The sequence below is a fragment of the Gobio gobio genome (assembly GCF_949357685.1).
Source record: "Gobio gobio genome assembly, chromosome: 10".
NCBI lineage: Eukaryota > Metazoa > Chordata > Actinopteri > Cypriniformes > Gobionidae > Gobio > Gobio gobio.
In genome coordinates, this window is record NC_137116.1 from 23,833,569 (window position 1) to 23,849,471 (window position 15,903).

The 15,903-nt window shown below is 37.0% G+C and overlaps 1 protein-coding gene across 4 annotated transcripts in view; it reads left to right on the top strand.

Moving 5' to 3' along the window:
• Positions 1 to 891: 891 nt before the first annotated feature.
• Positions 892 to 15,903, top strand: part of inpp5l (inositol polyphosphate-5-phosphatase L) — a 50,218-nt gene continuing 35,206 nt past the window's right edge. For 3 of the 4 annotated variants that reach the window (XR_013817367.1, XR_013817368.1, XM_079827963.1), the window contains exon 1: positions 972 to 1,419. Coding sequence is in view for 2 of the 4 variants with exons in the window: in XM_079827963.1 (XP_079684089.1) it covers positions 1,360 to 1,419 (60 nt within the window). In the remaining 2 variants the exon portion in view is untranslated. Of the gene's footprint in view, positions 1,420 to 15,903 lie in introns of all 4 variants that reach the window. The other variant, XM_079827962.1, reaches the window with a different exon arrangement.

A 15,903-nucleotide genomic window follows, 5' to 3' on the forward strand; every position in this document is an offset into this window, starting at 1 on the left:
AACTACATCAACCGCCCATTATCCTGTCGCCAGTTCACCACTGTTCCTTCTTGGACCACTTTTGATAGATACTGACCACTGTAGACCGGGAACACCTCACAAGAGCTGCAGTTGTGGAGATGCTCTGACCCAGTCGTCTAGCCATCACAATTTGGCCCTTGCCAAACTTCCCCAAATTCTTACGCTTGCCCATTTTTCCTACTTCTAACACATCAACTTTGAGGACAAAATGTTCACTTGCTGCCGAATATATCCCAGTCAGTTTAAGCGGCAGTGCGGCATGTGTGTGAACGCCACAATCTCTCCCTAGTCAAAGAATAAACATGAATCAACATCTGAAGTTACTGTAAGTTGAGGATACAATATATATATACAACTATATTAGTCTATATATTCATACTTAACTTTAATTATTTCATGTATGTTTAAATAAATCTGTCATGAAAATGACAGCCACAGTGTATAAAAAATTATTATATTTCATCAACAAATTGGAGTAAAAACATCTGTTGTTATATTAGTAATGTGCAAGTATAAGGGCTCCCTATATAGTATACACTTTACAGCATTAGCAGAGATAATTATTTTTTTTATCTTTAATATAAGATTTTTTTTTGTATATACATGCCATACAAACTACATACATAGGATATATATATAATAACGAAGAGTTGAGGACTTTACATTATATATATATATATATATATATATATATATATATATATATATATATATATATATTTATATATTTATATAAATAAATATAAATGTATATGTGTGTGAGTATATACAAATGAAATGCACCACATGTGAGTGAGTGTGTGTGTACGTAACACAAGCAAACCTGACACAAATTCCCAAAGTATAGAAGGCCTAGATAGCTCGCTTTTTAGTGTGTAGTCGGGTCTGACTGACACACGGAAACTTTGACGCTTCACATTTGTACAGTAGCTCACAGTAGGCTACTACATGTGTAGGGCGGAGCTTCGCATGCAACATAACATTGACATCGCAACTAGTTTGCTTTAGTCTTGCACGGCAGGAACTCCGAGGCTACATATGCTTCGACGCTGGGTTAATTCAGCTTAAGATCCTAGTCCAATTACCATGAAGACAGGAGGAGAAATCCCTCCGAGTCCACCGCTGAGCAACTGAAGAACAGAAACACCGTGAATGTGAATGTTTCCTCATGACAGCAGGACTGGAGATGCGAGCGTCGCTCTCGTGGGCTCTGTCTTCAGGGCAAGATAGCTAGACTTTTCTATTCTTATCTGTAAGCCGTTTGTTACTCCTCCAATAAAGAGCTGCGAGTGGGATTTCCTCCGTAAGATTAGACTTTTCTCCACCTCGCTTCTTATCATGGAGATGTTCACGGACGTCTTACTGGTCACTGCAAACGTTGGATCACTGTTTGACAATGTAAGTCGCCTGTTTAAATTCCTTACTATTTTCCAGGTGGAATATTAGCCTACTCAACATCATAAATGAGTAACGCAACGAAATGTTTTGGTGATTTCAAGCGGTTCATTTGCAACTAACGTTACACGTAACGTTACGTTACTTGACTAACTCGCTGTTCAACGCTATCTGTTTTTGTTGAGATAATCTTGAAAATAGACGTTATATGAATATAAGTAGGCCAAATCACCACATGAATAGCTGCATTTTAAACGGATCATAAATGCGCTATATTTTAGTCTGTGTAATGTTGTAACTCAACCGTTGTTATATTCTAAGGGGACGTTTATAAGAGACGCCGCCTTGCGTCATTGTGCGCCGTATTTTTTTATGTAAACACTTTGTAAATACTGAAGTCTTTGATCGTTTATTTTTCAGCTTTGTGCGTCTCGTTTTAAGTTGCCATATCAATTTAAAAGAAGCAAAACTTTTAAAACGATTCTCGAGACGCGAGTGTTGCGTCTCGCTTTTTTTGAACGTGTCCTTCGCGAGTGGCTCCGACGCCTCTCTCTCTTATCAATGACAGAGCTGGACGTGCTCACGCGGCTCAATACGTTACCTCCATATTTCAGGTAACGTATTGCTGTGAACCCACTTCAGGGTTTCTTCGCTCCACTGGGCCTTTCTTGCACACGAGTCCCCAGTCTAGAGTGATATCCTCTCCCATTCACAGTGTGCTATATGACAGCACCTCCCCACAGGTCTAACGACCTATCACACACCGCGCGACCGGCCTGTGTGTGTATTCAAATAAAACAGGAAACTGACAACCAGTTGAGATATTTCAAAGCGCTACCGCGAAACTGGGGAGTTGAGCTACTTCAGCATTACAGTGCTACTAATACTACACACACACACACACACACACACACACACACACACACACACACACACACACACACACACACACACTGGCCTGCAGTTATGGAGATGTGTTATTTTAGTTTACTGAAGAAAAACAATTATACATGGGCTTTCATACTAAAGGGTGAAATAGTAATGTTGGAAGTTTATGAAAAGTTGTTTTTACATTATTTAAAACTGGCAGACCCATCAATTTGTATGTTACCAGTTACTTTTTGTAATTACTAGTATCGTTTTCAGTTTCACTAGTTGTTTATTAAAAACTAGTTCCTATTCCAGTAGTGTTGTTGATTTAAAGTCCCCATGAAATCAAAATGTGCAATTCTTTTTTTGATAGAATATTGCATTATAAATTATTTATCCATGCACATCATATTTTTTTTTTATGAATGTGCCCTCATAATCTTTAATCAAAGTAACTTCCAAAGACATCTCTTCTCTGATGAGTTTTTTTGGTGCGTGGACAAAATATCACATGAGATCTGAGCAATAGTAAACAACAACGATCCAATAAATTTAGACAAAAACAAGTCCCACCCTTGAATTTCAATTGACAGTCGTGCTCGGGCATGGTACAAGGCAACCGTGCCTAGTGTGAGTACACCCTTAGGGTAGCTTAACCATTCCATTATACCTTAAAACATGAAACATTTCCATAAATTATGGCGGACAGTGGACATTTTGGTGAAATAACAATGGTTAAATAGACTGTATAAGTTTAATGCCAGGTGATATATTGTGAAACCATAGACTAGTCTCCCCCTACCAACATATATATGTTTTTTAAAAAAGTTGCTAGCCAGCGCCAGCATTTTTGATCATTTTCACAAAAATGTAATGGCCCCCAAGATATTTTGAGGTACCAAATATCTGGACATAGAAAGGAAGAACAGAGCCTCTGCTAAAAAAAAACAATGCAAAAAACATTTTATTCTATATTCATGCATTCTTTTGTATCAACACTGGTAAGTTTCATTAAAAAAGCAACATTTTAAACAAAAGCTGAGAAAATTGTGTTTTTCTCAAAGACCACGTCCGGATCATCGGATTCAAAAAGATTATTAAAATATAGACCGAGATTGAGTCCATCAACACCCCAAAAGCTTGCCACAGTCCTATACCTCTTGATTGACATTTAATTCAGTAACGTTTGGCAGCTTTTGATGCTTCTATCACTTGTTTCTGCTTCTTCTTTGCTTGTTTTTGGATCAGGAGATTCTGTACTATTTCAGAAGATGTGTAATAACGCCCCCTACTACCATATAACAGTGAAAACATGGATTGCCATAAAATTCCGTCAGTGGTGGGGAAAGAAGAAAACTTTTAGCTCAATTTCTTCATCAGGTTTTTAACGCAAGTAGTTTGTCCACTACAAAAAGGTGCACTGTGTAAATTTTAGCGGCATTTAGTGGTGAGGTTGTGAATTGCAACCACCCACCGCTCACCCCTCCCTTTCGAAGCACATAGAGAAGCTATGGGGGCCGACACAGGACAAAGATGTCGTCATTTGAGACAGCAGAGAGTAGCTAGTGCTCTGTAGCAGTTTGTCCGTTTAAGGCAACTGTAGATACATGGTGGCGCAAAATGGTGACTTCACTGAAAGGAAACCTGCAGTGTATCTAAATAGAAATGGCTCATTCTAAGGTAATAAAAACATAACGGTTTATTATGTAAGGTCTTTATACACCACTGAAAACATAGTTATGTATGTTATATTGCATTTCTGTCAATAGATCCTCATAAATATTACACACTGCACCTTTAAGCTAAAGGAGACTTGATGACGGGATGGATTCTACTATATTTCTAAATAATAGATTTCCAGATGATAAAACTGGATAGATAATTTTATTAAAAAAATGTATATGTAGTTAAAGTCTTGCTACAGAAATCATTTTGCCTCATACTATGCATGTTCAGCCCAGTCTTTCCGGAGTGTTTTATGTTAGAGCATTGGCTTCATTGTGTGTATGGAGGACTGAGGCTACAAGTGGAAATTTGGCCCCGTACCCAGTTTCCTCCGGCCATGTTTGGCTGAGAAAAAGCACATGTCACAGTCCATTGTGACTGTAAACAGATGAATATCTTTTCCCAAAGGACTTCAACCTTTAGTCGCTTCTTTTTTTGAATAGGTCAGTATAAATGTTGTAGCAGACTTCCAAAAATGGTTACATTCTTCTTATCCACAAGAAGGGTTTACCAGACCTTTCAAGTTTTGCAAGATCCTTGAGTTTAGTGTATTTAGCTGTGATTCATCATGTCTAATGAGGTGATAACATTTAGTGAAATCTCACAGAAGATGCTAAATGTCTTCATTTCCTAAAACATTGAGCCTAAGTAGAGACAATTGGTGTTAATGGTTTCTAAAATCCATTTAGGCAAAAAAGTGATTAAGTAAGGGCGTTTTCAGACCTGTACATAGTTTGCTTTGTTCTGAAACAGGTACTTAAAGGGTTAGTTCACCCAAAAATGAAAATTCTGTCATTAATTACTTACCCTCATGTCGTTCGACACCCGTAAGACCTCCGTTCATCTTTGGAACAGAAATGAAGATATTTTAGTTGAAATCTGATGGCTCTGAAAGGCCTCCATTGGCACAATGGCACTTTACACTCAAGACCCTTAAAAGGTACTAAAGACGTCGTTACAAAGTCCATCTCACTACAGTAGTTCTAAAATAACTTTATAAATCGGCGAGAATAGTTTTTGTGCGCAAAAAAACCCTAAATAACGACTTACATAGTGATGACGATTTCAAAACACTGCATCATGAAGCTTCGAAGCGTTATGAATCAGCGGTTTGAATCGCCAAATTTCAGCAGTTTGGCGGTTTGACACGCGATCCGAATCATCATTCGGCTCACTGATTCATAACGCTTCGAAGCTTCATGATGCCGTGTTTTGAAATCGTCATCACTATGTAAGTCGTTATTTAGGTTTTTTTTGCTATTCTCTATTCTCGCCCATTTATAAAGTTATTTTAGAACTACTGTAGTGAGATGGACTTTGTAACGACGTCTTTAGTACCTTTTAAGGGTCTTGAGAGTGTAAAGTGCCATTGTGCCAATGGAGGCCTTTCAGAGCCATCAGATTTCAACTAAAATATCTTCATTTCTGTTCCGAAGATGAACGGAGGTCTGACGGGTGTCGAACGACATGAGGGTAAGTAATTAATGACAGAATTTTCATTTTTGGGTGAACTAACCCTTTAATTTATTACGTTGCTTTTTCTTTTTGGTTCTGTTCACTTTCACATGGCAACATTTCAAAGCAAGCCAAAATGTGTTTATGCAAGTCACGTGTGAGTAATTGGTCAGAGTTCACCTGTTTATGTTCCTCTGCTTCATCCAGGGGTGTCCAATCCTGATCCTGGAGGGCCATTGTCCTGCAAAGTTTAGCTCCAAACCCAATTAAACACACCTGAACCAGCTACTCAAGGTCTTACTAAGGATACTAGAAACTTCTAGGCAGGTGTGTTGACGCAAGTTGGAGCTAAACTGCAGGACAGTGGCCCTCCAGGACCGAGTTTGGACACCCCTGGCTTCATCAATCAAGATGGATTGACAGGTTCGCTTATCTGTAGCTGTCGTGACACATGCAAACACTAATATGAATGTAGCCTTGATTCCTATATATATATATGATATATATATAAAGATGAAGTTCTCAACCACAAAAAAGTCACAGGATCAGACACTGCTGATTGAACATAACACATTTCCTGTTTATGAATTTACACGTATATGAACTATGATAGCACTTTGTTCGCTGGTCTGTTAGGTCGGATTGCTTTCTCACCTCAACAGGCAATCTCGGAATGATTGCTTTGGTATGGATCAGAGTGCGATTGCAGTGTTCACATATGCCTAAACGAACCAAAAACACTCCAGGTTCTGAAACAAATAATCCAAATGAGCCATGGGTGAAAACGCCCTAAGCGATTTTCACGACAATGGCAGCACATTTTTGGACACTGATTTTTGAAATTAAACTTTTCTAATGTTATTTTACAATCTGTCAAAGATTTATAATATTAAATCATTATTTTATTTGCATTACAAAAGTATGTTACAGTGCTAAACAAACTCGTGTTCCTTAAAATAAACCTCATGTTGTTTATGCAGAATGTAAATTCTTATTTAATATCAGAATGATTTTAGACTCAAAATGATTAATAAATGCACACACAATTATCGATGAACTTGATAAATGTTGCAGACATGTTTTACTATCCACAAACAAATGTCTTTTAACTTGTGTGTGCAAAATACAGAATTACATGAATGTGCAGCGATTTGTAATAATAGAGACAAATAGAGTACAAATTTTGTATTAATGCAAGTCAGAATTTGTGCATGCAACGAGTAAAATGTGCATTTGTGGATCCGGTGACGCGCATGCATTCATTGACTGCATTTGTTTGTGAGTTTGTGAGTCGATCCTATTTGATTCATTTGGAGTTTGAGACTTTCATTTCGCCGGTTTGGCCGTGCACGATCCACACACACAGCTGTCTAAGAAAACCTAACGAGTTTTTGTTTTTTTGCAAAACTGCTTTATAGATAAAATTAACTAATTTAAAGGGGTGATAAACTGAGAAATCAACTTTCCCTTGAGCCTTTGATATATAAAAGTTCATCGTAATATAAGAATATCATGTAAGTTTCAGAGCTGAAAACTTCCTTGTTAGTCACCAGGCCCAGAAAATGAGAGCTCTCAGAATATGTCGACCACTGATGTCATAGGATGCAGAAACGCCACCTCTACAGATAAATATGTATTACTACTTCTGTAGCCCCGCCCACCGACTCGTTAGCTAAACGGATCGCGCTACCAAGCTATAAACATGCCGAAGAGAGTAATACATTGTTGTGGAAGAACACAGTCCCTGCATAAGATTCCTTCGGATTATAATATTATGAATGAGTGGTTAAACTTTATTTTTAATGAAGTTCCAGCTCACGTGGGGAAGACACTGCACGTATGTTCATTTCACTGGATTCGTTTGTAAATAAGAGACTGGATTTGCAGACAGGATGATATTACATGAATGCATGAATCTAATCACTAATGTGAGTAAAAATGTTTTATATGTGATAGTATTGCATTGTTACAGATCAAATACAATGTTACATTGTGTACATGTCTAACTAAACATAACTTACCACTGTCACAGGGCAGCCCAATGTCCCGGGGCTTTTCAGACGGGCTACCAATACATTTCATCATAAATAGTGAAATAACATTCCTCTCTTGTAGAGGTAAGATCGGGCCTAAAAAATCCAGCCCGACCCCACCCGGGCCCGCGGGCATTAAAGCCCGACCCAGCCCGAGTCCGACCAATTAACTTGATTTGCAGGCCCGAGCCCGAAGCAAACCCGAAATTTCAATTTATCCCATAGTATTTTTGGCAGGAAAAAATGCAAGATTTCTTAAGGTTAAAATAATCTACATATTTTTATGATCATGATAAATGCATTTGCACAATGAAATAACGCTGGAACACGCACTCGCTTAATTACACGGAGAAATACTGCAACCCACTAGGCTTTAAATAGAATAATGCAAATCTAATAAATGGGAAAAGATATATGAAATTGTTATTTCTATAGTTTTGTTTAAACGAAATTTAAAATAAAAGCTTTAATTTGGTCTGAAAATGGAAAAGCTAACGAAATGATCTAAGAGCAAGAACACAGAAATACAATAAATCTACATAAATAAACTAGATAAATTAATAAAGAATAACATTCTTTATTTTAATGATTTGCATTGGAACACACAAAAAACAACCTGCTTTAAGAAGCATTGAAACAAAATAAATAGGAACATTTTCAGGAACACGCTTTTAGAATAAAAAAATCACACTATAGGTTGCTAACGTAAGAACAGACCTGCTGTAAAGAGTAATTTAACATAATATATAAATAGGCAAGCTAGATAAAATACAACATTACTAATTTGAATAAATAAGAACAAAAATAATGTGTTAAGACCATTATTAAAAAAATAAAGAACCAAACAAAGTGCGTAAATGCGTAAAAATAAGCCTACTAATAGTTACAAATAACTCAAACAAGAAAGAAAACAAGAAAAACTATCATGTTTGAATAAAAAGCAAAAGCTTAGTGAATGTATAATACAAAAAATGTCAAACATGAACAAACAAATAAACTTTACAAACTGAAAGCTTTCAAAATATGAAAGCAAAGCGCCACACTGACTACATTCAGCGAAGCCAACACAAGTTTCTGTATCATTTTCCACTATCAATTTGAAGCTTTTCCACACTTCACTCTTACCGGCGGTGCGTGTTTGCCTTTTCAATTCCCCTGTCTTAAGTTTATCCTTGACTTCTTGCTGCTCCATATCGGGGATACCTGGTCAAAATAGAATAGATGCGGACGGAGGGACATGCGGAGGGAAGATTACATTCACGACACGTCTCGTGCACAAAGCGTGCTCTGGCTCTGCTCTTCCTGTTTAGTAGTAGTTATATAGCAATTACCATCGCATTCTCTGTTTTATCCAAATTATTTATTTATAACAAGTATTCCTTAGTTTAGTATACATTTTTATAAAAATATATTTATTAAAAAAGTCAGCGCGAAAGAAGCCCGGCCCGACCCGACCCGAACGTAATGATTGACATTTTAGTCCCGACCCGACCCTAATTTCGGGCCGGGTCGGGCTCTGACTCGGGCTCGGGCTTAAGGTCTTACCTCTACTCTCTTGACTTGATGTTTGAACGAAAAATACAATTGCGGAAGTTTTGATCATGCTGTCTGCAACATTGACGCGCGCGTATATCCACCGATGGGGCGGGCCAAGTAGTTTAAAATAACATTCATATTAATTGCGGGTGGATGAGAGATAAATCATTGTGTTTGTTTCCGGTGTTCCGGTTGCCGTTTGTCACACACTTTCAAAACAATGCCTCACGCGTACTCATGTGGGAGCCGAAGCTCATTAAATATGCAACGCTTATCCAATCCTAGCAGTGGGCATTTACTTCCAAGTCTTCAGTGCGGCACGCCCATCAAAACCGACCGTGCCTTGAGAGAGCCTCAAAACCATGGCAGAAAATAGCCTGTTACTTATTCATTGTGATGTTTTTGAATGTAAAAACCATGCGAACGTCACAAGTAGACCTCAGACAACAGTATACAAAACAAATAAAAAAAAGCCAGTTCATGACGCCTTTAATGATTGATGATCTTTACAATGGAACTGACTCAACACTTAACTGACTTCAGCTGTACAACAGCCAAAAATGTATAATTTTTTCTGTTATCACTGTGAAGCTGCTTTTAAACATGTATTGTATAAAGCGCCATATAAATAAAGGTGACTTGACTTGATATCAAGGACTCTATAGCGTGTTTGAGTAAACTATCTTCTGTGTTGTTATTTCGGAGCAAAAGTTTGCAGAAAATCTTGCTAAACAAATTAAAGTCAGTATATTTATGGCAACTTACTTGAATAACAACAATTTTGTTTTTGCATACTTGCGTGAAGTATGTTTCTGGCTGAAGACTTTTGTTAAGGCCTTTTTGTTATGCAATGAGTGTTTCAGCAATGACTGATGTTTTTCTTTTTCTTTTCTTTTTTTGTAAACTGAGGGCTTCTTTTGGAGAGTTGAACATGTCGGATCAATGATGGAATAACCGAATGCTCAGTTGCAACTATATCTGATTAACTCTTCATTAGAGCTGCATGGTTAAAGCTTACTTGTCCCTCTGATAGTGACCCCTCTAGACACTGTAGTGTTTACCTGCCATGTAAAAGTACGCTAATTCAATTAACTTAGTTCTATGCTATTTTAAGTCGCCTGTAAGCACGTCTGGAGCGGGCAACAGGAAATGATGCATTGCAAATTTGGGAAATCCTCTTGAGAGATGAAATGAAGGAAGTTTCCATTGGCCTCCCCACCCTTCAAATTCAGTGGAACTAAGAAAACAAAAATTGTGAACAACAGTCCATAAAAGGTCTTTATAATATCAAAGTAACACTGTGAATTGCATCAGATGCAATTCTGTTCTGGGCTCTGTCAAATTCACTAGAATCAATGAGGGTCTGCTGCTCCATCTATTTTTTCACCAGCTGTGCAGTCAAATTCGCTTGACCTGGTTTCACTGCATGCATGACAGGCTGTGGAAGGGAGTGGCCAATGTTTTCACTTTTTTATTGGCCATTGCATGAAAGAGACAAAAACAAATGAAACTGCAACATGTAGCGCAGTATGTTTTAGACAACCTGCAGATATACTGGCAATGGTCTGCCTTCTATCACGGTTCTTAAATGAACATTGGAAAGTTCTGTACCCTACTATACTGCGATGAGTTGACAGGAGGACTGAAGTGAATTTCACACTTGTGGTTATAATATAGTAGACCACAGGGGTACATATCTGTGACACTGATAAAACTGGTCTGTTTTGTAGCAACCAATGTCATTAGGAAGTAGATACAGATATCTTTGAATATGTTGTGTAACATTCAGTCATTCTGTGGCAGTTTTTTTAAAAACTATTTCACTAAATCCCTTAGCAGAGGTTTGAAGTAACAAATTACAAATAGTCACGTTATTGTAATAGTTTTTTTTTTATCAGAAATTGTACTGGACAAAAAAATGGGCTGAACACTAAACTTTTAATAGTCTCTTAACCACATAATATTGACCAATATTCAGCCTACGTCACACTGATGTGAGGTTCAACTGCGCATGTCGGTTGCAAAAGACGATCAGGAAATAATGAATGAAAATAATGAAAATTTGAGATAGTTTAAGATTGATTATATATATATATATATATATATATATATATATATATATATATATATATATATATATATATATATATATATATATATATATAATTAAAAAATTAAATAGCATACATTTTGAAAATAAAAAATATAAACGACCCAAACATCCATTTAAGCATGTGCGTTTATTTTAGTACTTTCGTCATTGAAACAACATACTACAGCCTGTGAAACATTTAAATAAATATCAGCAAATAATGGTAATATAAAGGATATAAGAAAGTTAAATATTAGTTAAATATGTTTTATATTTCCCCACAGAGGTGCTCATATGCCGCTTTGTGCGGAAAGGGATGTGGGACACGAGCAGGAAAGAGAGGATCGCTTTTTTAATATCTTCATGTTTTCTCCTGATGTTCCAAAACTAATAATTGTAGTAAAAGGTGTGAAGAACAAAAATATCTTCCGCAGGGTCAAGACTTTGTTTGATTATGTGATTATATAAATTAGAGATTCCATGTCAAGTAGAATAAAATGGAGTAAGCCTATTGTTAAATTCGTGGAAAATCGGGTGACCAGATCTCAAAAAAAGTTTCAATTTGGCTCACCTCACAAAGCTACCTCTCTCGTTCAGCATGAATATAATATGTTTCCATGGCTGCGATGTAACTTTTAATTGCGAACCTATTATTCGAAAAAAACATCATAGGGGCCCTTTATTGCTTTGGAGTACAGGAGAATATTGCAGAATGTCTTGCTCTTCACAATTGACCTATCGGTAAGCCACGCCCCTCGAACGCAGATGAACCAATGGCAGTTGAGTATCAGTTGCGCTGGGACCGGAACTCGGACATCTTTAGAGTTCAGCGCCATAGAGATACATTGGAAAATCCGAAGCTCTCATCGGTTTGATGGTGTTTATGCTACAAAAATGGTAAAACGATGTGCCTGGGGTACTGTAACACTGATTCCAGGTATCCTGAGAGGATTTTCTGGTGGTCAAACTCACATTAAGTTACGATTAAAGTTAGTGAGTCCCTGCTAACATACAAACCGAAATAACTAACGTTAGCTGTTCTCACGTCATGTAACGTTAACAGTGTAGGTCAAAAACACATAGGTCTGCATTTCAGTACCTCTCTATATTAAACTGGTTAAATGTACATTCATTTAATCTTACTCTGCGGTTCCGTACATGAACATTGTTGATGTACAGTGTAGTGATCGTGACGACCGTAACATGAGACTTCTCCCGTTTGCATTGTGATCTGTAAATCCTAGCTTCCAAATTAATCTCCCACATTTATTTTAAAATCTTTTATATATTTAAGTCCCACTTGAATGCTCATCGACGAGAGGTGGTCCTTCTGTGCCACAGAATATTTGTTTAGATATGTTTAAGGTCTGCATTATCTGTCTTACTAGTACTCCTATTTTGGTGGGTATTATAGTCTACGGGTAGTGAAAGGGAGAGCTCGCACTCGCAGTTTATCGGAGTTGTTTTCAGATACAAAATTTACAGTTTATTAGCACCCCTGAAAAGGCATACAGTCTGTATATGTTTGTTTACTGTTAGTAGTTGTATGAGTGTTTTTTTATAATTTGCTGTGTATGTTAATGACAATGCAACAAAGAGAGAGCGTTTGTGAGTGAGACGTTAATGCGCACTTCTGCTTTGATTGTTCAACTCTTACGGTGATTTTTATTTTTTTATTTTTTTGGAGTGAAAAAAAACCGATGTAATAAACTTAATAAACCATCAGTAAAGTTTGGTCATCATTCAGACAGGGTCCGCTACATTCTGTGTCCAAAAACATCTTGGGATAAGGTTTTCACACTGACAGCTGTCTAGGCTTGCTACGATAGTCGGTGTTACCGGTGTTACCGGTGTCCAGACTCAACACCGGTTACATCACTTGCCCACCGTGGCACCACCCACCGTCTTTTTGATTTTTTTATAGTAATAAAATAATTTAGTTCAGTTAGAGAACAGACAATACAAATAAAAACTGAACGTATCTGCTTAATAAAGCAGGATCCGACCGTGAGTCTCGGCAGCGACAGGAGTCATTCATCAGATTTAAGAGTGAGGAGCTGACTTAGATGATCGCGGAAGATTTGGTTTCAAAGCGAAACGTAAAAGCGCCTATTTAAGGGAGTCTGTCATTTGTTACTTTCGGTTAGATAGAATTAGTGATTTAAAAGCCTCCGCCGGTGATACCGGTATTACCGGTGTTGTCACACATCAATTAACCGGTGGAAAAATTTCCTCACCGTCACATCCCTACAGCTGTCATTGTAAGACTGTTAGCAAGTTTGTCCGAGTTAGCGACAGTAACTAAGGGGGGCGAGGCTTACCGATTGGTGAATTGAAAAGTAATTCCCACTCCCATTTATTTACTTTAGCATATCCACCTTTTTCTTATGCCCCATGGTCAGGGCCGGCGTTTGCTAAAGGCGAGCTAGGCGGTTGCCTAGGGCGACAAATGTGTTGGGGGCGCAGCCAGGCGCCCTCTAGTGGCGCCCTTAAACTTACTTCCCATTAAGCATAGAATTAAAACAAGCGAAATAAAACATATTGTTTATTAAACATGATCATCCTTGGGCGCCCCCTCAGCCGCACGTTTAATTACTTAACCTGATTATTAGATTGAATTGATGGTGAGTATTGTCGAGCACAGGCGTTCAGACGTTAGGTCAGGCAAGTGTTCATCACTGGCGCGTTCTTCAAAAATGAAGCGGTCTAAACCCTCGAGTGCACAGGGACGGAAAAAGAGAAAGGCAGATGATCAAAAGAAAGCCCAGTATAGAGGCAAGTCTTCTCATCTCAGCCATAAAGGTGTCAAACGAAATAAATGTACTTCGTATTATCGATATTATCAACTAATATTGGACGGCATTGGATGTTTTATTGCTGTTACCAAGCTATCACTAGCTAGCTAGTTATCTACATATTACTACGCATTTCACTGACAATAAGGAAATCAAGACGAGCCAAATTTTAATGCTGCATCAATTTTGAAGGTGAATAGAAATGCCAGAAACAACTGTTCATCTTTTATTATTTAAGATAGGGATAGAGCTACAAGAACTTATATATTTTAATTTTGTAGTGGTAAGTACAGTGTATCCATAATAGCACTTTTGTTTGTAGAGGGTAAAGTTAATCCAGTTTATGGGTCATAATTTGCTTAAGTGTCTTTACAGGTGCTTAAGAGAGTTTTTGCACAGTTTATGGAGTTAATATTTGGTAAATATCCTTGAACATTCTTTCTAGCATTTGTGTATGACCAATTTATTGCAGTTGATCCTTTAAGTCTTAATTTTCTTGATTAAGTGTTGGAGTGACTATAAAAGCATTTTTGTTTGTTCATCCATAGTTTGAGTCATAATTTGTTAAATATCCTCCAACGTTCTTTGTAGCATTTTTGTATGTGCAATTTATTAGAGTGTATTTAAGTCATAATTAGCTTTTTAAGTCTTGGAGTAACTATAGGAGCATTTTTGTTTGTATAGTTTTTATAAATACTTAACCCATTTGTGCCCAATATTTTCTGAAAAGCATGTTCTGCATTTATTTTCCCCAGGTTTTTGTATTTTTTCTTGAAAATCGTATTTGAATCTGTGGCAACTATAGTTGCCGGTGGGCAAATATGTTGTATGCACCCCTTCAATGTCAAATATGTATAAGAGGATAACATTTAGCATCTAACTCAAAATAACTGCTTTCAACAGATCAATCTTTATTCATAATCAAATGTATTATATTTGACTAAGTATACTAAAAACTATAGATCTGTTGTAAGATTTGTTTTGTTTGGATGATTCTAGAGACCTTCATGATTATGTTGATATATATATGTCAACAAAAAATACTTATTAGTAACATGAAAATATCCTTTCTTTGGGAGGGTTTGCCTTCGTTGTGCTCCCTGGAAGTTAATACTTTTTTTCTTTTCTTGAAATCCTTTATTTGGTTGTCTGTTTGTGTGTCATTAAGATATAAAACATGGATAATATCTAGAAAAATACTTACAGAAGGAAAATGACAAAATGACAACTATACACTGGCAACTATAGTTGCCGGTGGGCTTAACAATTAAGGGGGGGGCGCAAAACTTAATCTCGCCTAGGGCAACCAAAGAGCTAGAGCCGGCCCTGCCCATGGTGCTTTGTGTGAATTATGAAAGTAACTTCCGTTAAACTGTAAACAATCAGTGAAAGGCTCGCTCTATGTACGCAATAATACGCTTTTGAAAAAAACTGTGTACATTGTACAATGAATGAAGTGACATTATTCTACTCACCCTTCAACCATCAAACATTAAAAGGAAATCAAAAAATGTAAATGCATTAACAAATTACTACAACAGACCATGAATACCCCCAAAAGCTCGTTATTTCCACAGCTATATTACAGAAGTGTTAAATATCACTGTAGTAATATTTGTCTATATTATTTAACTTAGGTTGCCTTAATCAAAAATGTTCATCAATATTTCAAAGTGTTTTCTGTCATTTTGCTAGATAAAAAATACTGTATTTAATTTTTCACGAAAGAGACGTGAGGATTTGGGGAGGAAACGAGAGATTGTTAGTGCATTCCAGTGAATTATTCATGGTATATATCGTAAGTTAAATCGGGAGAGCAGACCACAAATGCACAGTATATGTTGTCTTTTTTATGCTGTTACAGTGGAATACAAAGAAAAAGAGAAAATAATCATGAGGAAAATAATGCTGAAGACTGAATAGAGCGCTCACCACAGATATTCTTGTGATACTGTATCACATTAAAATACCAAGCTTCTGA